Below are 21,924 nucleotides of genomic sequence, written 5' to 3'. Positions count from 1 at the left end.
TAAATTTATTGATTATAATAAAAAAAAAGCTGGGAAGATAGGATAAATATATTATATATTAGGAAAAAAATTGAAGATTTATTTTAGTTTAAAATTAAATTTTAATATTTTAATTGGTTTAGAACAATAAAATTAAATTTTATTTCGTCTCAAATATTGACTCATGTGAAAATTTGTTATTAATATCACGAAAGCTATATATAAAATCAATTAAAATAAAACATCAAACTTAATCTTAAATAAACTTAATATAAAAAGATTAAATTATAAATAAAAAAAGTTAAGTGAACAAAAAAAAACATTACGAGTGACTATGGCAATCTACAAGGACTGTTACCTTTCTCTTGTATTGCATTTTTATTTTTTTAGTATTTTTTCATTTCATATTACCTTGTATGTTTATAATTTTAAATACTATTTTATAGTTTATTGAATATTAATTTTATAAAATCAAACTATAATTATTAAATAGGAAGTAAAAACATCCAGTATAATAAAAAAAATTCATTTTTAAAATTAGAATATTAAAACCATCTACAAACATAAAAAAAATTATTTTAAATAAAAAAAATTAAAATTTAAAAAATACTGTTCACTGCGTTCCATCAAGTCATCTGATTCAAATATTTCAATATACAATGGGCTCTATACGGCCCAATATTGATCGCAGAATGAAGCGGTCAGGCCCATTTATGCCCGGTGAAGCCGTCATGCCCGTCTCGCCACAGCCGTCCTCGATTCCAAACCAGTCAGTGCAGTGCATTGCAGTGCAGTGTCACATTAAGTATATTTTAATTCTTCTTCTTCATCATCATCATTTGTTCTTCGGTTTTGTTTGTTGATTAATCTCTGCGACTGCTCATTTAGGTTTTTTTTCTGTCGTTTTTGAATATTTCTATTATTATTTGATTTGCTTTAGTTTCTCTTCTTCGATTTACTCCGTCAGGTAGTTTGTTGGTTTCACCACTATGCTTGTACTGGTTGCTAGTAATACCTGGCCATGAGCATCGTTATTCCTTTCTTCCATTTTTTTTCTTTTAGGGTTTAGGTTTTTGCTTCGGCTTTCAATTTCAAACACCTCTTATGTAATAAATTGATAGAAAATTAAATAATTAATCGACAAATCTAATTTCAGTTTAGGGTTGTGCAGCTGCAAGTAGAGAGATCCGTGTATCCATAATAATTAATAACTAACAATGGACACTGGTGGCAACTCTCTCTCGTCCGCTGCTCCTGACGGGGTTAAGAGAAAGGTTTGCTATTTCTACGATCCAGAAGTCGGCAATTACTATTATGGCCAAGGTCACCCCATGAAGCCCCACCGCATTCGAATGACCCATGCTCTGCTTGCCCACTATGGTTTGCTTCAGCACATGCAGGTCCTCAAGCCCTTTCCTGCTCGCGACCGGGATCTTTGCCGCTTCCATGCCGATGATTATGTCTCTTTCCTCCGCAGCATTACCCCTGAGACCCAGCAGGACCAGCTCAGGCAGCTCAAGCGCTTTAATGTCGGTGAAGATTGCCCTGTTTTTGATGGCCTCTACTCCTTCTGCCAGACTTATGCAGGTGGATCTGTTGGTGGTGCCGTCAAGTTAAATCACAACCTCTGTGACATTGCTGTCAATTGGGCTGGTGGCCTCCATCATGCTAAGAAGTGTGAGGCTTCTGGTTTTTGTTATGTCAATGACATCGTGCTTGCAATCCTGGAGCTTCTTAAAGTGCATGAGGTTTTTTACCATCCCTCTCTCAGCTATAGACGCTAACATAGTTGCTCAATATCACCTTTAAAAATGCCCGGTTTTTTTTTATAGGAAAGCCTTGGTTTAATTCAATCTCTTCTAATCGCTACTCCAAAATTGAACGGCACCTATTGTATCATTGTTTTTTCTCTTAGGTTTTCAGGTCTAATCTTATAATCAGATTTTTTTTTTCCTTTCCATGTCTTTGCAGCGTGTTCTGTATGTGGATATCGACATTCATCACGGTGACGGTGTGGAGGAAGCATTTTACACCACTGATAGAGTCATGACTGTTTCATTCCATAAATTTGGAGATTATTTTCCCGGCACTGGGGATGTACGTGATATTGGATATTCAAAAGGAAAATACTACTCTCTTAATGTTCCGTTGGATGATGGGATTGATGATGAGAGCTATCATTTCTTGTTTAAACCACTAATTGGAAAAGTAATGGAAGTTTTTAAGCCGGGCGCTGTGATTCTCCAATGTGGTGCCGACTCATTATCCGGGGATAGATTAGGATGCTTCAATCTTTCAATCAAGGGCCATGCAGAGTGTGTTAAATTTATGAGATCTTTTAATGTGCCATTATTGCTATTGGGTGGTGGTGGCTACACCATTCGAAATGTCGCTCGCTGCTGGTGCTATGAGGTAAGATTTTCTTGGTAAATGATCCTTTGTTGTTTTGCATTTGAAACGTATCTTTCTCAATTATTTATGAATTTGATTTGAAGTAAGTCTTTTAATATCTTCTTTTAACCTGCTAAGTTTTTGATGCGCGTCTAATACATGGCAGACTGGAGTTGCACTTGGAATAGAAGTTGATGATAAGATGCCTCAGCATGAGTATTATGAGTACTTCGGTCCAGATTATACTCTTCATGTTGCCCCTAGCAACATGGAAAATAAGAATTCCCACCAGGTACTTGAGGAAATACGGTGCAAGCTCCTTGATAATCTTTCAAAGCTTCAGCATGCACCCAGTGTCCAATTTCAGGAAAGAGTACCTGATACTGAGCTTCCGGAGGTATCCTTTGCTTATTTTTATAAAGACAAAATAGGTGGCATTGATTCTAATTGTTCTCACAATTCACAACTAAGATTTTACAGTTTATCTACTTGGGCTTCACATTAAAACTCTTTTTAATAGTCTAGGATTAACCTGTTTTATAGTTCATGAATAGAATCATGTCTGCTAATTGATACTAAACAATATGTCATGATTTATTGAGAATGATCAGGCAGAAGAAGAACAGAATGCAGCAGATGAGAGATGGGATCCAGATTCCGACATGGATGTTGATGAAGAACGGTATCTTTTGTTCTACCAAAAAAAGGGAGAAGTTTTTATAGATTATTTTATGTCTGCTGTTTACTAATTTACCTTTATATACAGCAAGCCATTACCAGGCAGAGTCAAGAGAGAAGTAGTCGAAGCTGAGCCAAAAGAGTCGGTACGAGGAACTACAATTACCTCTTTATCTTTTCAGAATTTTAAATTCATGATGTTGGCCTATGAATGGACTTTTCCTGATTACTCATCAACTGTCTTAACCCATAACCTTAACAAGATATCCTTTTTTCTGGTTCTGAAAGGGGAGAAAGAATTTTGATAGTTAGCTTTTTAGAATTTATCCCAGGTGAATTTGGCAGGAAGAAGTTGCATCATCTGCTTTCTTCAATCAATGATAATGCTAATGCTGCTGTAACTATAAAAACAAATTATTATTTTTTTATTGTCTTCCTTCAACACAAGATCTCCTTGTGTTTTTATCCCTAAAGCAAGATTACAAAATATTCATAGGTACGGTACATCTTCCAGTTTTGAATATTTTCACATTCCTTTTCACAGGAGGGCCAGAAAGGAAGTTCTGGGCATGCTAGAGGCTTTGATACAACAATAGCCGAGAATGCAAGTGGAAAGGTGAGCTTAATGCGCACTCCTGGAAGAAAAATCGAATGTGAAACACAATGCGTTACTGTTTATAGATTACTCAGCACACAAAATTCTCAAGGGGACTTGCTTCTATTGATCACAAGTTTTACTGATTGGCATAAACTCATGCAGGCTTTGGATGCTGGTCCTAAGCAGATTGATGAGGCAGGTGTGAGAGTTGAGCAGGAGAATGTGAACAAGGCATCTTCTGATCAGATGTTCTCCAAGTCATGAGTAAAAAGTACCATTCCATAAACTGTTCTAAGTTTGTGTATGGTTTCTCGAGCTCTGCAAATACGACTAAAACTTGTAAAAGCCTTGAAAACCTGAATGGTTTCATCTCTGAATACGGGTTATTTAATTAATGCAATGTGTACTGGATGTTATGGAAACTTCGATTTGAAATTCAAAATAGAGAAAAAAATATATATATAATGGAATTCAATTTTTTTTTTTTCTTAAATAATTAGTGATGAAAGTTGTGATTGTTTTACCTAGAAGCAGCATATTGTTGGATTTCCCAGCGTGTATGAAGAGTATATTTGGGCACAACACCCCTACAAAAGATTGAAGTCTTTGAAAGTGAAATTCACACCAGATTCATTGGTGACCCCTGCCACTGTGAAGCCACTCGTACTTGGATTTCCCATAATATATAACAATTCTTAGACGCCTGAGTCTATGGAATCCAAATGTTCAGCCACTGGTCGGCTACGGTCAGGCCATCTTCCTCCTTTCACTCTCTTCTAGATTTTCTGACGTGTGCACTAGAAGATTTTAACAGTTTTTGATGGAAAGTAAAAGTGTAGTTTTGTTTTTTAAAGTATTTTTTATTTAAAAATATATTAAAATATTTATTTTTATTTTTTAAAAATTATTTTTCATATTAATATATTAAAATGATTTCAAAATATTAAAAAAATTAAAAAAAATTAAATTTTCGTAAAACACGGTTTAAAAGTCAGTTCCAAAAAATTTCAAAAAAATAGCCCAAGAGACTTTGGCTCCAAAGTCTACAAGGTTAAAAATGACACAAATGTAATAGTTGACGGGCGTATGCTGCCTGCCATTGCACCAAATAATTTGAGACAAATGCAGGAAACCAAGCTGATTTGAGTGGTATATCCAGAGCAGAGCAACTTTGTACTTGCTGTTGCAGTGACCAGGTTAGCACTCACATCAAATATGTATACTTGGATAGATTATCAACGCAAATTTCAATGACAAAAATAGACATGGACCACGAGAAAAAATCACACAAAAGATAAAAAGCCACCGAAAGAAGAAGCACCAAGTTGAAGCACCCCCAAGGCCAACCAGTAGCATAGGCCACCATTGTTTGAGAAACCGACAATCCAACAGCAGGCACCGTCATTTCAGGACCCTTACTGTATCCTTGCATTGGTTAAGTTTTCATCCTATTCCTGCTGTTACTCTCAGCTCAATTAATGGCATATGGATTGCAGGGGATGGCCCTTCCTCTCCCTATGCTGCTGTCCAGCTCCACTGTCATTAAAACGATAACACAGCCTCTGCTAGCCTCAAGCTGGTATTAAAAACTAGGAAACTATTAGCATCAGCCAAATATCATATCAAGGCAGACTGACTCCTCATCCTTGTATAGAGGCCCGGTCTTTCTAACATGGGATGCTATCTGAGGGATTCTCTGGTCGCTAGGGCTCTGTAAACATCCACCAAAATCATAAAATAAATCGGTCAGAAAATATGGTATAACGACAGTGGTAATACACTAACAACTTAATTGACATTTAATTTCTCTCTCCTTTTCTTCTCATACACAAGGAAAGAGAACCAAGTGTTCTACTTTTTAAACCAGATTTTATCCTTGTTTTGATTTTACAGCACAAAACATGATTAATATTGTTGAAACTGCAATGGCATTGATAGAGTCAATTAGAAGTAATGAGGACGAAGAAAAGCATGACATGACCATAAACGAATTGCATTAACGCGACCAGCCAGTTAGTTGCATATAGCAAGTGATGTTTAGTATAGTCACTAGCTAGTGGAAGTGCTGTCTTTGCTAAATGTTGTGTAGAAACCTGAAAGTCACGCTGATACATTCTCTGTCCAAAAGGCCTACTGGTTGCCTCTTGTGATCTTCAATATGTTCTGAAACAACGGGAACCTGATTCACACCATGCCTATCCATGATGATCTGCACTGAGAGAAGATCCATACTAGGCTTTGCAATCCAGGGTACTTGACATCTTTTTCCATCTAAGGAACACAATTCAGATACTAAAAGCTCCTGATACAGAAACAGCCAATCAATCAAGATTAGTAGACGGATGTGGTAATTGCAACAAGCTATTAACATGGCAGGTGCTTTAGGAACTCTAAAGTAAAGACCAAGTCACCAACACCTTTAAATTGAATCTATCTGTTCCTGTAGTATGCAGGCAGAATACCAATATTTCAGTAATACCCAATATCAATGTACAGATAAATTTAAAATTTCCATTTGCAGCATAATTAAGCATGTGCTTGTTAAAAAAGATTTCTACCAAAGCATGCCTACTTGAAGAACATAATGGAACCATTTACATTTTGTCTTCTGTCTTAATTTGATTTTAGAATCCTTAACCAAGTGATTTTTTTTTTATTTTTTTGGTCTTTTTCACATTTATGACATCTAAACCTTTTCAACACAGCAGAACAAACAACTGAAAGTTATATGGGATGATGAAAATTTGTTCAAGGAAGGGTCCCATACCTTGGTTATCCTGTTTTCAGACTTTATAATTTTGCTAAAATCATCAATGTCGGCAAGAGTCAGCAAACCAATTAAAATATTATTGTCATCAACAACCATTGCACAAGACTGCTTTTCTGCAAGCATAAGACTCACTGCTTCAGTGAGTAAAGTGCTCATGAGAACAGTTACATATCTTGTTCTCATGGCTTCTGAAACTAAAACGTTCTTCTCGAAAACTTCAGTTTCAATACTAGAATCATCTATGCAGAGAGAACTTTCAATTTCACAAGGGTTATTTTCATAAGGTGCCTTTTCGGTAACTACATAACCAGAGGACAGTCCACTTGTCTCAGAGGAAGACATTTCAGGTTCTTGAGTTGGACGCCTGTTTCCCTCATTGAGTTTTGTGGTACCTTTGCCATCCCTTCTTCTTTTCTGTCCAGATGTGACCCATGAGGACAACCCTACAGCTCCGAGTAGTGGTAGAACTATTCGATAGTCTTGTGTCAATTCAAAGAGCAGCAAAACTGCAGTAAGAGGTACCTGACACACCCCTGCAAGTGTCGCAGCCATTCCAACCTGAAACGGGCATCTCCCAATGATCAATGGCATTATGCTTTTTGATGATTTAGAGTATTCAATCAAAAAAGGTTTACATGTATGGATGACTAAATGTGCTCAACAAAAAATCATTTCAACAATGCATGATGATTCCAAGCTACCTTGTGGTAGGCATCTCTGTCCAAAGGTGCCTCTGTAACTTAGTTGCCATCTATATTGGTAGCCTTAGATGAGAAATTAAGATGCCTTGTGAGAGATTCAATCATGATAGCTTTCATTTATGTTGAAGGCATCGTGTAACTTAACAGAACTGTCATCAATCAATTAATACTCAAGCATTTAGTTCAAAAGGAGTAGCTTTGTTTTAGCTTCCATTAGTTTACAGCCAATAGATAAGAACGTTTTATCCTGATTACATATATTTTTATTTGAATAAAGTGAGAACTTCCCAGCACTCACTGCAATTTTTTTCTTCTGTTCCATCTTGAATCTTGTTATCTTCCAGAGATGAATCTTTTTATATATTTACTTAACTATAATTACACAAAGAACATAGCAGCAAGGTTATGGTGTACTTGATTTCAGTAGAGATTAACTTCAGGGTGGGTCTGCTCCTGTTGAGACTAGTTATTGTTCATCGAACAGCCAACAAAGGGAGCAAAGAATTTCTGTGGTGATCTACTCCCTACCATTTAATAATATAACAATTGGCAGTGAAGAATTTTGAGAGAAGTCTTTCTCTTTTCTTAATATTACCAGCAGTATATTTGTACAATAAATAGAGAAGAGAAGCTAACCTACTGACCCTCAAAACAAGAAATAAATACTAGATAGGAAAGTATCCTGTACTAAACTAGAAAGCAATAATCTAGAGAATCTGGATAGTTAATACCAGATTCTCTTTCCTAAACCATATATACTAAGATTTCTCTAAGATCCTAACTGATTTTGAGACTGATTTCCACAGGCACGAAACATGAAAGCTTTACATTCTCCTTTTCAGAAAGTGAAATAATAAAGCCAGATCAATCTACACTTCTTTGTCCTAAGCAGTGGCAATATATATATGCTGACGGGGGATTGTTGACTTTTGTGATGCATATCATAGTGAGTTATCATTGTGCAAGGACCATAAAAACCAGTAGATAAGAACTTGAATATAAGAAATTATGATGCTGTATAATCATGCATTATAATAGTACCAGCCCATAAGCTTGTGGTGATGCCACTTCCAAGAAGGATAGTTGAAGTGTGGGATTAGACTGAGCAACTGCAATATTAATGAACTTCCCATATGCCATTCCAGTTGCAGCACCGATAAAGAGGGATGGGGCATAGTAGCCTCCTACTAATCCAGAGGCCCGGCATAAGGAGGTTGCAACTATCTTGACTCCTACAAGCTGAAGCAATAGGTCAGCTGAGAGGCCCTGGACAAATGGCCGAGATTCCAACAAAATGTCAACATTCTCAAAACCCCAGTATAGGATTTCAGGATATGCCAAAGCTATGGTGCCAGTAGCTAAACTACCTAGTACAGGAAACGCAGCACTTGGAATCCCAACAGTGCGGTGAAGATGATTGACAGTTGAGAGCATGAAGGATGTGCATCTAGATAAGGTTAATGAAACCAAGCCGCAGAGGATACCCAGCAAAAGATACAGTGGAAGTTCTGAAAATGAGATGAATAATAGCTAGCTTTTTTAGGCTTTAATAGTAAATGATAAAAGCTTGAATGATTAATTAAAATACAAGCAAAACCAACCAATCAACGTAGAAGAAATTACGTTGACAGCATGTGCTACTAGTAATTGAATCTTTTTACTTACCACTCGGGGAGCGGAAGTCATAGTCAGGGACCTTAAAAGCTGGTTCAGAACCAAGACCAATTTCTGATACAACAGAAGCTACGACAGCGCTAAGTATAACCATAGAAGTGGTGTTTGTGAGTGATATTGTTGAATCACTTGGAGATGGCCACAACACCGACTCCACAGCAAAAAAACAACCAGCAACAGCAGCATTGAATCCTGTTTTTCTTTTTTAAATTCTTTAGGAAATAGATAATAATTGACTTATGTTTTTTTTAAACAAAGCGAGAGATGGAGAGAGAAACAAACCAGACGAGATTCCAGCGGCAGAGCCAGCAGCTAGGAGGGAAAGTTTTGTTTGATTAGAATTGTGATTATTAAAGACAGAGAGAGAAGCAATTCCTTTGGCTACGGAAGCACCAATCTCGACACTCGGACCTTCGGGGCCAAGGGAATTACCAGTACCAAGAGTGAAACAAGCAGCCAACGTTTTCAAGAAACTAGGAGCGGCGGCGACAGCAGCCACTGGTAGTTGTAGCCGTCCTTTTTTATCGTTTTTATTAGTAGTAGTACTACTACTGGTAATAATGGTTGTTCGAAGGTGGTTCAAGATGCTAACGATCAAGCCGCCACAAGCAGGGACGGAGACAACTCTTAACCAGTTAGAGTCGAGAGGCTCCTCTCTCAACCAGGTAGCACCCCTATAAGGAATTCCATCCCAGAACAAGTCCCGTATTTCATGCACTGCGTTGTTGAAAAGCACTACAGCTATCCCAGTCAAAAGACCCACCAAGCAAGATGTTATTATTATACCGGAATTACCACCACCACCACCACCACCATCATTTATCTTTCTGATCAGTTTTGGCTTTTGATTTTCTTCTTCTTCATCGTCTTCATTGCTTGCAGTTGCAGTAACAATAGCATTAACAGTACTAGTGTAATCTCTTCTTCTCTCAGCTGGGGTTAACGGGGCTGGGAGGGCAGTGGGGATCCCAATCTTTTTGTACTGGTAATAGCGATAATTTGAAGAGGAGGAGAACCATCGGTTTCTTCTGGAGAGGGAGAGGGAGAGGGAGAGGGAAGCAGAGATGAGCAGTCGTGGAGGCAATGCACTTCCCATTGATACCCAATTTGATATTACCTTCTTCTACATCCTCCACCTATCCAATTCATATATCCTATCCATCGTCATTATCTTTCTTAAGTTTTACCAACGGATCTTCTCTAATCCATTCATACTTTGGATAATTAGTGTTTTTTTTTAAAAAAAAAATCTCCTATTTATATCATGCAATTATTTATCGTAATTTTCTTTCGAGTTTTGATAGATTTTATAAAGTTATTTTAAAATAAAAAGAAAATATGTATTTATTAAGTTACGATGTATAATTTAAATTCTGTATTTTTTTTAATTCTAAGTTTTCCTTTTCTTATTAATGCATATTTTTTAGCAATTTTTTTATTTATATAATAAAAACTAAAAATAATTAAAATAAATATCCTAAAACTTATTAGTGATTTGAAATAAGAGAGAAATGTATCTTTTTAATAAAAACCTCCTTCCTCATGCTTTATTTTCTTTCACGAAACATACATGTTTCATTAAAAGGCTAAAAGTTTATTAAAAAAATTTTAAAAAAAAATAATTAAAAAAAATCATGAATCAATAATTTTAACACAAATATATTAAAAAGATAAGAATAATGATCATGTAAGGAATTATATAAAAAAGTTTACAATAAAAAAATTACAAAATAGATATTTCATCCACATTAAATATAAATTTCTTAAAAAATTATGTATATTAGTATCATATATAATTATTTAAAAGTAATGGTTAATATTCTCCTAAAATACACTCATAATATTTGAAAATTATGATATTATTTTAATAAATTTATTTGAAAAAATCTCGTTATATAATGTAAAAAAAATAAATTTAAGTTCAAGTACGCACACCTAACCCACAGGTAATACCCAGGCATGCCTTGTTTTTTCAAAGTTAGGGTGACTTGTCACTGTTTAGGCTTTTTATTATTTAAAAACAAAAATGTGTGGGTAAACATTGTGCAATCAGCACTGTTCATCACCTTATGAAACATCGTGCTGGCCCTGTTAATTTTTCAAATATTTATTTTGGTCCTCAAAGAGTGTGGATGACCCAACTGGTTGAACCTTGACCAAAATGCTGGATAATCTGTTTTCGTATCAGCAGTACTTCCTCAGGAACACAAAATGAAAGTCGGGATTTGTTGATGTTAAAACCCAGGCATCAGAAGCTAAAACAAGAATAAATAAATAAATAAATAAAATACGGTCTCCAATCAAAACCATTTTCGATATGTTCTCAGTTGCAGGCAGATAATGTATGGAGCATGGAATAGAACATTTCATCGCATGCCTATCTAATCCCAGATACACAAGACAGAATAATTATGCCACCAATCACAAAACTCAAGAAGCAGCAATCAGATGATAATAAAGACATCAAATTGTTTAAAACGCTCGAGTCCCATGACATGCCAAGTTACAGGAAGGCATCCTTCTCGAGCAACTTTAGCACCTCTTGCTGGTTGTTGAGTTTAGCAACATCAATGGGCGTCTTGCCATCCATGTTCTGAAGTGTACTGTAGTATAACCCAAAGAGAGATTCCATCAGGACAGGAAAAATCACATGAAGCCATAAAGGGAGGGCATTCCTAACTGAGAGCTATTGACTTACACTGCAGCGCCATTTTCCAGTAAAAGGGCTACACACTCCTTCCTTCCATAACCAGCTGCATAATGCAGGGCGGTGTTCTTGTTCTTATCCAGTGCATCAACAGTTGCCCCAGCCTCGAGAAGAATTTGGGCACACTTCACCTGAAACAAATTGAAAGCAGCTGCTTGTTGCTTACAATAGCAATTTGACCAATTTGGATAAATTTCCAATAATGTCTGACGGCCCAATGATTCTGCAACTAGAAGGGGCCCAAACCAAGAGGTCAGCTATAGCTCACTGACCAATCTAACAACTAGGGAGTTCATCTTTTGCAATGTGCCATGGGCAACTACCAAGTACCAGCGCAGGAATTCATGAACTCTTTCTAGCAGCATACCATAATAGGTTCCTGAAGTCACCTCTAAGAGGGGAGGGGCAAAAGCAAGGTCTACACCACACATAAACAACAAAGCAGTAGTTTAGAAATAATGATACCTCCCCATATCCGCAGGAAAAATGCAATGCAGTTCTTCCCTCTGAATCTTCTTCATCCTTGTCCGCACCAGAGGCTAGAGCATTTTTCAAACCCTAATTGGAGAGTCCAGATAAAACTTTGAGCTAAATTTGTAAATGGTATCTCCAATTGATCTGACTTAAATAGATAGAACAGAGAAGCATTGGATATTTACATGGAGGCAAAAGAAAATTATATTGAACATCAAAGGATGAAAAAAAAATGATCCACCTCCCGCAGACTTTAGAGAAATATTGAATTCTCCCAATGTAGTCAAAATGACCAAGTTAGCGGTCATTGGACTTCTCTAAAATGAACTAACTAGCATTGGGCCATGTTCAGATATTTACAATAGAAATGGAAGAACAATGGGGACCATAATATCCAACAAACTATTCACAAGATTAATGGAAACATGAATAACGAGTGTGCATGCAAGTATGATAAAAATTATATATAATACACTAAAGTCAAGGGCCACATAAATGCTCTACATCTTACCAAGTAAAGTAATGTCACTAAAATCTATAGAGATGAAAGAACAAAATACCAGCATAAAAATGAAAATAAAGGTATATATATTCAGTTTTCCATTCAGCATTCACCATGTGGTCTCCACATTTAAACTAATCCACAGATCAAGCTAAAAGTGCTAAGGAGCTTCAACTAATTGCTAAATGAACATGAACAAGTCACGTATCTACAGCTACAAACAAAGCTCAAAATGTCAAAAGCTGTGCATGGGCTTAAAAGAGAGTGATGAGAAGACACCATCAAAGTCTAAGAAAGTTCCAGGGGTCATCATTGTCTAATAATGCTGCCATGACAGTAAGTCTTGTGGTGTGTCGAAATAGAAATCTGTGCCTATATCTTCTCTCATCATATCAAATTGGGCACTCGTCCACAAAACATTAGCAAAACACTTCCATTAACAGTAATTAGACAATTTTCAATACTTTCAGCCAATCTAGGCTGCAAACGCTTTAACTGATAGATAAGACGCCATACATTTAATGGGAAAGAAAAGCAAAAACAATTTAAATGATGTAATTATAAATAAAGGTGGCATCCATCAGGGGAAAAATAGATAAAGGTTAAGTGTGTCAAATCTGCAAACAAGGCAGCAGGCAATCAAAAGCGAATTGTACCCTACCTCAACATCACCAACACTGGCACAGTGATGGACAACTGATTCATCCTCATTTCCTGCTTCTTCTGCTTCCTCGTGTCCAGAAGTTTCCACAGAAGTGCCTGCTTCTTCGGAAACTGCAAGACCCATTGCTTCACCCAACTTCTGGAGAACGTCTTTATCATTCCAGTACCTAAGCAAGCATAATTTCGCTGTCAGTAAGTTGAGAAAATAAAACTAACTTAAATGATCTATCTTTGCTAATATCAAGGCAGGAGAAACATAGCAACAATCTTCTAGTTTTTCCCCATTTTTATAAGCAAGTAATAGTAAAATACTAGATATTATGATTACCAACCTCATCATGGCAGCTGGACCACCGGACTCTATCTCTTCTAAAATAGGCTTTAAAGAAGGATCTTCTCTTATTCGTGTCATTCGCTCCTCAATCTGATCCTTTTGCGATGGGTTTGTGAAACTCTCAAGCATTTGAGACATTGATGGATCCTGAGGATTGATGGGGAAAAAATTAGCCTTTCATCAGGACTTACAATTAAACAATGAATAGGAATATGAAACAAGCCAAAAAAAAAAAACAAAACAGATATACCTGCATTAATGCAGTGCCAAGGTGCTCAGCCATAGTCATAAATTGAGGATTCTGCATAACCTGTTGCATGGTTGAATAGTATTGTTGAGTATCAAAGTTAGGGATAGCATCTTCGGCTGTCGCTCCTTGAAAAGTCTTCTGGAGCTGCTCTGCCATCTGGTTGAATGAAGGATCTTTGGCTATCTGCTCGGCTAACTCCTTGATGCTCGGGTCCTACATATATCAAAGCATAGACATCTATAAACCCTTAGAGAAATATGGCAAAATTGTTCAATATTAGAGTGAAGTAAGAACAAGTTCCCAAAATGAGCTTCAATGTGAAAAGTGGATTTAGCTTAGGACACGTGGGCATATTAGAAGGCAAGACCTTCACCGCCAAAAAGATAGCTTATCTAATGTTTTTACTCCGCAAATGAAATTGAAAACAAAGCAAAGAACTGAAGAGTAAAAATTAGTAAATGCAATGGAAATTGACAAACATACATTAAGCAGGCCAGTCATAGCAGAGAAATCAAAAGGACTAGGAGGAAATCCAGCAGCAGCAGCAGCAGCACCTCCCAGTCCTGGAGATTGAGAAGGAGCTCTTCTTTGTTCCCCAGAGGTTGAGGAGGTTTCTGATGATTTAGATGAGGAGTCTTTGCTGTTAATTTCTGCACCCGAAGCCGAACCTGTTTTCTCATCTAATAACAAAGCAATTTGCGATTCGAGTGAGCGAGTCAGTCGAGGTTATCTCGCAAGCACAATAACAACAGCAGCAACGGATCCATCCAGGAAATTGAAAGGACGGTAGAAAGCATACCAGATGGAATAGTAGCATCCTTGTTCGTGGTCGCCATGACGAACAACAAGCTAAGCTTAATGAAAATTATGCAATCGAAGAAAGGAGAGGATAGATTTTTATCTGAAGACGATAGACAGAAGAAGAAATCGAATCGAATCGAGTAATTACTTTTTATACATAAATAATATTACTTTGCTAATTATAAAACTAGAAGCAGGTCGGACTAAGAGGATTACCAGGCAGAGGCAGGCAAGCAAGGCTGCGTGTGTGAACTGATGGTTTCAAGAAAGGTATCTGCCACCACACAGCTCAAGTAATAAGAAGAAGAAGAAGAAGAAGAAGCGTGCACGACGACAAGGGAAGGATTTGATTGAATTGAATACAAACCAAGCTTATTGTTAGTGGGCCATCTCAATCCTCATCTTGTCATCGAACCAGTGGCTTATGTATCGGTTACTGCCACCGCTGTCTTCCTTTTTTGTGTGTTTTTTTTTCCTTACTAGCAGGCCCGAACCCGATGACCGGATTCATGAATCGATGGGCCGACAATATTTGAGATTGGGCCTGTGTACATGTTCTGTTTACCCTTCACAGGTATGATAATTGATTTCCTTGAACAGTTGCCTTATTTTGCTTCAATTTGAGTGTGAGGTGAAACAATTTGAGTATGCATATTACACAATATAATAAAAGAAAAGGCCTCAGTGTCTCTATTATTGTTTATATAAATACAAAGTACTGTCGATTGGAATAGTGTAATAGCAGTACATCCCTTGACACAAAGAGTTGCAAGAGCAGCGGGGGATGGGTGAGGTTGTCTTTTTTGCTGAGGTGCATTTGGCACTAAAGGGATGGTTGGGAAGAAAATGATCAGCACAAGTTTTGGTGAGGTTGCAGGTCATGGAGAGCGGGCACCTGGCGCTTGGGTTGCCCGGCCTTTGCGCAAGGCAGACCCAATCGCCACAAGGCGTATGGGCGGCCATGCCCTTACACAGGGTAGACCTAAGCGCCACCTGGCACTTAGGTCTAAGAAGGGGGCAGCACTGAAAATCTTCTCTTGTACACCATATGTGGCTTGAACTTGTCAACTTGAACACTGTGCATATGAGAAGTGTCATCAAAACAAGGCAAATAGACAAAAAAGGTGGTTGATGATGAAGGCAAAGGAAATAAACATTGATTTTCAAAGAAAATAACATTTCTAAAAACATGAACCCGATTAGTGTGTGGATCAAAACATAGATAACCCTTTTGAGTGACACTATATCCAAGAAAGGCACAATGAATTGACTGAGCAGAAAGTTTATTTCTATGAGGTGGAGGAAGATGCATGAAGCATATATACCCAAAGGTGTGAAGATTTGTGTATATAGGATGACAATGATGAAGGCAAAAATATGGAGACTTTAGACTTAAGATTTGTAAAGGAAGTCTATTGATTAGATAAGTTGTTGTAGTGAGAGCTTCTACCCAAAACTTAGAAGGAATAGAAGTTTCAATGAGCAAGGTCCGGACCACATCCAAAGATGGTGATTATTGCGTCCTGCTACTCTATTTTGTTGAGGAGTATAAGAACATGATCGTTGAGAAATGATACCTTTAGTTTGCAAGAAAGATTGGAAATCATTAGACATATATTCCCCACCTGAATCTGATCTAAACATTTTAACAGTGGCAGAAAGTTGAGTGTTAACAAGTATCAAGTACAGTTTGAACATAGAGAAAACTTATGATTTGTTCCACAAAAAATGGACCCATGTATAGCGGTTGTAGTCAAGGTTGTCAAAATCGCGAGTTGACTTGTAAAATCATACGATTTTACGAGTTAACATGTATATAACGGGTAAAATCAGGTTAAAAACTCAAAAATCAGCAAACTTGATAAAACTCGTTCAACTCGGTAAACATAGACCGAGTTTGACAAAAGTAAAAAAATTAATTGACTCCCCTCCCCGTCAGGCCATCACTCATTCACTCTCTAGACTTCAGTCGTCTCCCCTTTCCCCTTTCTCAAATCTCAAGTTCCCATAACTGGTTCCACAACTTTCACACACACACACACACTCTCTCTCTCTCAAAACAACCATTTTTTTTCTTTAATTCGTTGGCCTTTGTTCTTCCTCAAGTCTCCTGACTCTCCACTCTCCATCTTCTGTGCTCTCGTGCCTTACCTCTCTATAATAGGTTAGTTGTTTTTCTTGACATAATTGATTCTTGAAGACTTGTTTCTGGAGACGGGTTTGCTGTAAAAGTCAGATTGAACTATCTGTTCACCTTAATCCTTATGTTCTATTTAAGTTATTCTTTTCTTCCTTTTTTTCTCTATTAAATTTAACTTAATTTAATGGAAATCTGCATGTGGAATTCATGCCTACTTTGGTTGCTACTAGTGATTTGTAATTTTCCATTGAGGTTTTCCCCACTTTTTGGCTTAAAATTTAAAAATTTTGCTTTATTATCAGTAATATGAAATATGTGTTTCTTGACTTGTTCAATCAAAAGTAATTAATTCTTTCTCTTTTAAAATATGTGATCCACATAATAATTTGTTTTCTTAAAGCTGAATGTTCTTTATTGTTTATTAACCTAAATTTCAATAAATGAGAGAAAATTCTAGGATTTTGATGACCAAGACGTTTATGCCAAACTTCATTGGACACTTTAGGTGCTGTACAAAAGAAAGATAAAATAGAGGAAGGAAGCAAGGTGCGTGGAATAAGGAGTTGAAGAGAAAATAGACGTCCGTGTTTAGGCCCCTTCGCTATCCTAAAATCTGGTCCTATACAATACAACCACGATTAGAAAAGTGTATGTCACAGTTATTGTCCACAAGCTGACCTACAAAAGCTAAATTTATAACAAGCTTGGGTAAGACAAAAACATCCTTTAAAAAAAAAGGTACATCACCAATAATCATAATGGGAAGAGTACTACCATTGGTTGTTTTAATATGTAAGGATCCACAATATTTTTGGATATTACTTAAGCCACATAAAGAGTTTGTCATATGATTGGAAGCACCTGAATCTAAGATCCAAGAAAGAGCTAAAGAACTAGTACCTTGAAGGCCAAGCGTGGAGGAAGCACTCACAATCATTTCTTGCACCATTCTCGGGTTAGGAAATTTACTAGAGGCTGAGTCTATGAAACAGGGGAACTAACAATAGTAACAATAATATGATAAGCTTTGTTGGAGCATGGAGGAGGACGAATAGGACACTTTTTAATGATGTGTCCTGGCTGTTTGCAGTAGTTGTAAAATTTATGAGGACAATAGGGAGCAATATGTCCATACTTTTTACAACTATAGCATTGTGTCTTGCTCATATCGTAACTCATCCCCTTGTTGTAAGCAGCATAAGCAACTGAGACAATGGTAGAGACAACTTTTATCTGCTCCATAATGGTCTGAGTATGGAGACACTGCTCTTTACGCAAGAGTTCTCCAAAGCAAGCGTCCAAGGATGGAACAAGATCACGATTGACTAAAGAGGCATGAACTGGTTCATATTTTGGTCATAATTTCATCAAAAATTGGTCTTGTTGGTTGATTTTATGGACTTGCTGCACTGCCAGCATACCTCCTGTAGAAACCTTGTTTATAACAAGATCAGAATAGTCTTTCCACAAAGTCAAAAATCTAGATAGTAATCTTAAATAAAAAGATATCCTTGGGTATAGTTGGCAATAGCCAACTCAAGCTGAAAACGCCTAACATTGTTATCTTGGTTATAGATTTGTGTGAGGTGATCTCATATAGCCTTTGCAAATCTATAAGGACGCAAAGAAAGGATCAGACATGGCTCTATAAAATTGAGAATCCAAGACATGATTTGTGCATCTTTGGCATCCCATTATGCCTTAGCAACAATAGATCCTTCAGCAACTAAATCTTCTTTGTCATTGCCATCTATGTGGCCCCATAACTCATTTCCCTTGAAAAAGATCTCCAACTGAAATGTCCAAGCAGCATAATTTTTGCCAGTAAATTTGACACAAACATTATCTGACTTCTCCATAAAGCTATGACTGAGAAAGAAAACAAAAAACTTTAGAATTCTGTGAGAAAAGCTCTGATACCATAATAGAATGGTTTGAATTGTCTTCATCTTTAGACTAGTCTTTCATTATATAGGAAAAGTTGTCCTGTACATAGTAATTACAAAGAGCAAATCTAGGGAGTTATATATGGTAAGGTAAATTTCATATTTATATCTAGCATTTATAGCCTAGATTTTTATAGGTACAAATACTTGTGTGCTTGATGTCAACCTTTCTAGTGACCTGTATACTACTTGATTTCAACTTTTCTATTGACAAGTTAAGGTATCAAGCTAGTCATAAAAAATACAAGCAGGGGAATGAAGATTTGAAAAGCCAATTAAGGCCAAGATAGAAATGTTCATGAAGAGTATATATTGGCTAAAAGAGAAATAAAGAATGCAGCTAGGGAGAAGGATGTGTAAAAGTTATTTTTGTTTGAGGAATACAAAGAGTTTTAAGATACAAAACAAATTACAGTGTATCAAGGATGAGGATGTAAAGATCTTGGTATCAAGAAGATGGAGAAATTATTTTGACTAGTTGTTTAATGAGATTTAGTTTAGAAACCTTGGAGATCTCATCCTAGAGGAAGCAAGAAACCTTAATTATACATATGGGATATGGGTTTTGGAAGTATTGAGGCTATGAAGGAAGTAAGATTCAAAATTCTTTGTAGGCTTAACAAAATAACTATTAAAGTTTCAAGATTCATAGAAGTGGAAGTCATGTGGTTAATAAAAATTGAAGTTTCAACCTTAAACATACATGTGGGATTTGGGTTTTAGAAGTATTAAGGTTCTAAAGGAATTAAAATTCAAAAACCTTTGCAGGCTTAACAAAATAACTATTGAAATTTTAAGATGTATAGAAGTGGAAGTCATATGGTTGCCAAAGTTGTTGAATGGAATATTGAAGAAGGCACTGGATGATTAGAAAAAAGTGTTTTGCTATACGAGATGAGATGAAGGGTAATACTTGAGTTTCATGTTCTATTGCGGCATTAAAGTTATTTATCACTTGATGTAGCTATGAGGAGAGTGACGAGGCATACATTTTCTGATCAGAAAATCAATTTTGTTTTGTGCTTGAGAGATCGACGAGAGAGTTATGTTTCTTTTTTAGAGTTTAATGGAGAGAAACAGAAATAAAAGGAACCTCTATATGCCTCTAATTGATTTCAAGAAGGATTTTATGACGTGACATACAATGTAGATAGAAGCTAGGGCTTTCAAGTTCTAAGGTTACAAACCTAAGCTATAAAGAAATTTAGAGAAAACTCTTTAATGTTTTATTAAAAGTCTGAATAATAATCTAAAGTCTCAAAATAAATTAGGTAGCCTTATTTTTATTAGTGCTAAAATCTTTTATAAATGATTCCCAATTAAAACTAAAATCCTTTATAAGAAAAGATTCCTAATTAAAACTTACTTAACTAATAAATCCATATAGCATTAGAATTTCTAAATAATAAAGTATTGATTAAATGAAAAGTCCTAATCTAATTAGGATCAAGAATCAAAATACAACAAGGAAAATAAATACAATCATGTACAATAACTTCCAAGCCCTATTTGAATGCCTTTCCAATATCCAATCATCATGAAATTTTAACCTAATAGGAAACAAGGCCTTCAAAATCTTCTGTCAAAAGTTCAGCTCAATGCAATGGTCAGATTAAAAGTTATGCTTAATTTACCAAATTGTGTCTTGAACTCTTCTTAAACCCGTCAAAATCTAAAAACCTTAATCGTCAATAAAATAATGCAATAAATATTATTGTATCAATAATATTGAAGAAATTTGCCCATATCAATCCCCTCTACTTCTAAAAAACTTGCTCTCGAGTTATCCATCGGACTCGACCACTCCAAATAAATTAATACTTTGAATACAACATTGTCACCAATATATGTATGAGATAGATTGTTCCAAATATCTTAAATCCAATTTTAGCAAAGATATATTCACGTAGAATTTCTGAATCTAAACAAAAATTTTCAAAACCCAAAAAATCAACCGCATATGAAAATTTCTTTTGAGTTGATGGCAACATTAATTGACGTGTTTGGTCATCCTTCACAACAACATCTTGACCATCAATTGGATTGGTAATCTTAGATGATTGATCCAATAAGAATATGCTTGTTTTAAACAACACACCCATACTTAAGTCCTATTTGATATCAACTTTAGCCTCATGAGCAATTCCAACAACTTGTTCTGGCTTTTCTTTTAGTGCTTCGAGACCTTGAGAATCACTACTTCATGAGCACCTTTGATTTCTTCTTCATTATTAGTAGATGAAACATCAAGTAGAGTAGTATTTGCAGCAATGTTGTGTTATCATTGTTGTGATGTTGAAACTTTCTACTATGAATAGTCGACACCTTCTCTATAATTTTCTTCCTTGCTCGTTTAGAAAGTTGAACAAAAGACAAATAATAACAATCTAATTGCTTATCTATCCAATATAAAATCTCTTTGTAATCATCTTGTATAAATTCTAAAATTATTAATTGTTTCAAATCTTGCCGAGAACGAATTAAAGGATACTAATAAGAGTTCTAAAATCTAAAAATCCAAACCATCATTCTCTAGCACCATAAAAAAGTGTGTACGACAAGTCCTTCCTTTTGATGATAAGTCCTTCCTTTTGATGATAAAGAACTTTGTTGAAATAAAAGTAAGCTTCCAGGACTCAGGTCTGCTAACTACTTGATAAATCTTTTATTTAAAAATCTCCCATTATAGAATGAGATCTCATCAAATTCAGGAATAGGTCTAGGGTTGGCCGTCCTTGAGGTAAGTCTCCAGGTAAGTTCATACCCTCTTCACAATCTCTATTTACGTTACTCATTAACCAAGCTAGATCTGTCATGGTTTGCTCCAAACAATCAAACCTCTGTTTCAAACGATCTAGTTTTTGCTCTCGAGTCCCCATAATGCCTTGAAAAGCCTACACTCCTGCATCACGGAGTGGGTTACTACTGTTTTCATCCATCAAAGAGGCTAACCTGTTTTGATACTAATTGACATAACGTATAGCATAGATAGAAGTTAGGGTTCTAAACTCTAAGGTTATAGACCTAGGTTGTTTAGAAGAAAAAATTTCTCTAGTATTTTATTAAAAGTCTGAATAATAATCTTTAATTTCAAAATAAACTAATCATTCCTATTTATATTAGTTTTAAAATTCTTTATAGGAAATGATTCTCAATTAAAACTAAAATCCTATGAAGAAAATGATTTTTAATTAAAACTTACCTAGCTAAAAGAAACCATCGAGCATTAGGATTTCTAAATAGAAAAATATTAATTAAATTAAAATTTCTAATTTAAATAGAAAAAAAAATCCAAATACAACAAGAAAAATAAAAA

General features: G+C 35.9%; 3 protein-coding genes across 10 annotated transcripts; 1 reads left to right on the top strand and 2 right to left on the bottom strand.

Annotated features, from left to right (window-relative positions):
* The first annotated feature begins 636 nt into the window (after window positions 1-636).
* On the top strand, window positions 637-4,121 carry LOC133700254 (histone deacetylase 19-like). 6 transcript variants are annotated; one of them, XM_062123809.1, is made up of 8 exons: window positions 637-784; window positions 1,151-1,727; window positions 1,951-2,391; window positions 2,537-2,767; window positions 2,982-3,052; window positions 3,137-3,194; window positions 3,593-3,664; window positions 3,809-4,121. In XM_062123809.1, the coding sequence occupies exons 2-8, from the start codon at window positions 1,197-1,199 to the stop codon at window positions 3,908-3,910; spliced, it is 1,506 nt and encodes a 501-aa protein (XP_061979793.1). In that variant the 5' UTR covers window positions 637-784; window positions 1,151-1,196; the 3' UTR covers window positions 3,911-4,121. The 6 variants fall into 6 exon arrangements, with proteins under 6 accessions (XP_061979793.1, XP_061979792.1, XP_061979795.1 ...); XM_062123808.1 differs by having other exon boundaries at window positions 643-784; window positions 1,141-1,727; XM_062123811.1 differs by having other exon boundaries at window positions 677-784; window positions 1,136-1,727.
* Window positions 4,122-4,715: 594 nt separating this feature from the next.
* Window positions 4,716-9,985, bottom strand: LOC133700253 (chloride channel protein CLC-e). Of its 2 annotated transcripts, XM_062123806.1 has the most exons (7): window positions 9,074-9,984; window positions 8,783-8,983; window positions 8,485-8,625; window positions 8,159-8,349; window positions 6,414-6,974; window positions 5,740-5,948; window positions 4,716-5,357 (listed from the first exon to the last, which is right to left on the bottom strand). In XM_062123806.1, exons 1-7 carry the CDS (start codon window positions 9,885-9,887, stop codon window positions 5,327-5,329), a joined length of 2,148 nt encoding a protein of 715 aa, XP_061979790.1. In that variant the 5' UTR covers window positions 9,888-9,984; the 3' UTR covers window positions 4,716-5,326. The 2 variants fall into 2 exon arrangements, with proteins under 2 accessions (XP_061979790.1, XP_061979789.1); XM_062123805.1 differs by having other exon boundaries at window positions 8,159-8,625; window positions 9,074-9,985.
* A 1,062-nt stretch (window positions 9,986-11,047) lies between these two features.
* On the bottom strand, window positions 11,048-14,974 carry LOC133699512 (ankyrin repeat domain-containing protein 2B-like). 2 transcript variants are annotated; one of them, XM_062122783.1, is made up of 10 exons: window positions 14,890-14,974; window positions 14,739-14,796; window positions 14,521-14,622; window positions 14,205-14,401; window positions 13,722-13,934; window positions 13,470-13,618; window positions 13,136-13,304; window positions 11,964-12,056; window positions 11,490-11,629; window positions 11,048-11,394 (listed from the first exon to the last, which is right to left on the bottom strand). In XM_062122783.1, exons 3-10 carry the CDS (start codon window positions 14,555-14,557, stop codon window positions 11,295-11,297), a joined length of 1,098 nt encoding a protein of 365 aa, XP_061978767.1. In that variant the 5' UTR covers window positions 14,558-14,622; window positions 14,739-14,796; window positions 14,890-14,974; the 3' UTR covers window positions 11,048-11,294. The 2 variants fall into 2 exon arrangements, with proteins under 2 accessions (XP_061978767.1, XP_061978766.1); XM_062122782.1 differs by lacking the exon at window positions 14,890-14,974 and having other exon boundaries at window positions 14,739-14,883.
* Between the last annotated feature and the right edge of the window lie 6,950 nt (window positions 14,975-21,924).

The sequence above is a fragment of the Populus nigra genome, chromosome 7 (genome assembly GCF_951802175.1).
Source record: "Populus nigra chromosome 7, ddPopNigr1.1, whole genome shotgun sequence".
Classification (NCBI taxonomy): Eukaryota; Viridiplantae; Streptophyta; class Magnoliopsida; order Malpighiales; family Salicaceae; genus Populus; species Populus nigra.
Note: the sequence above shows the minus strand (reverse complement) of the source record. Positions and strands in the feature narration are given on the sequence as shown.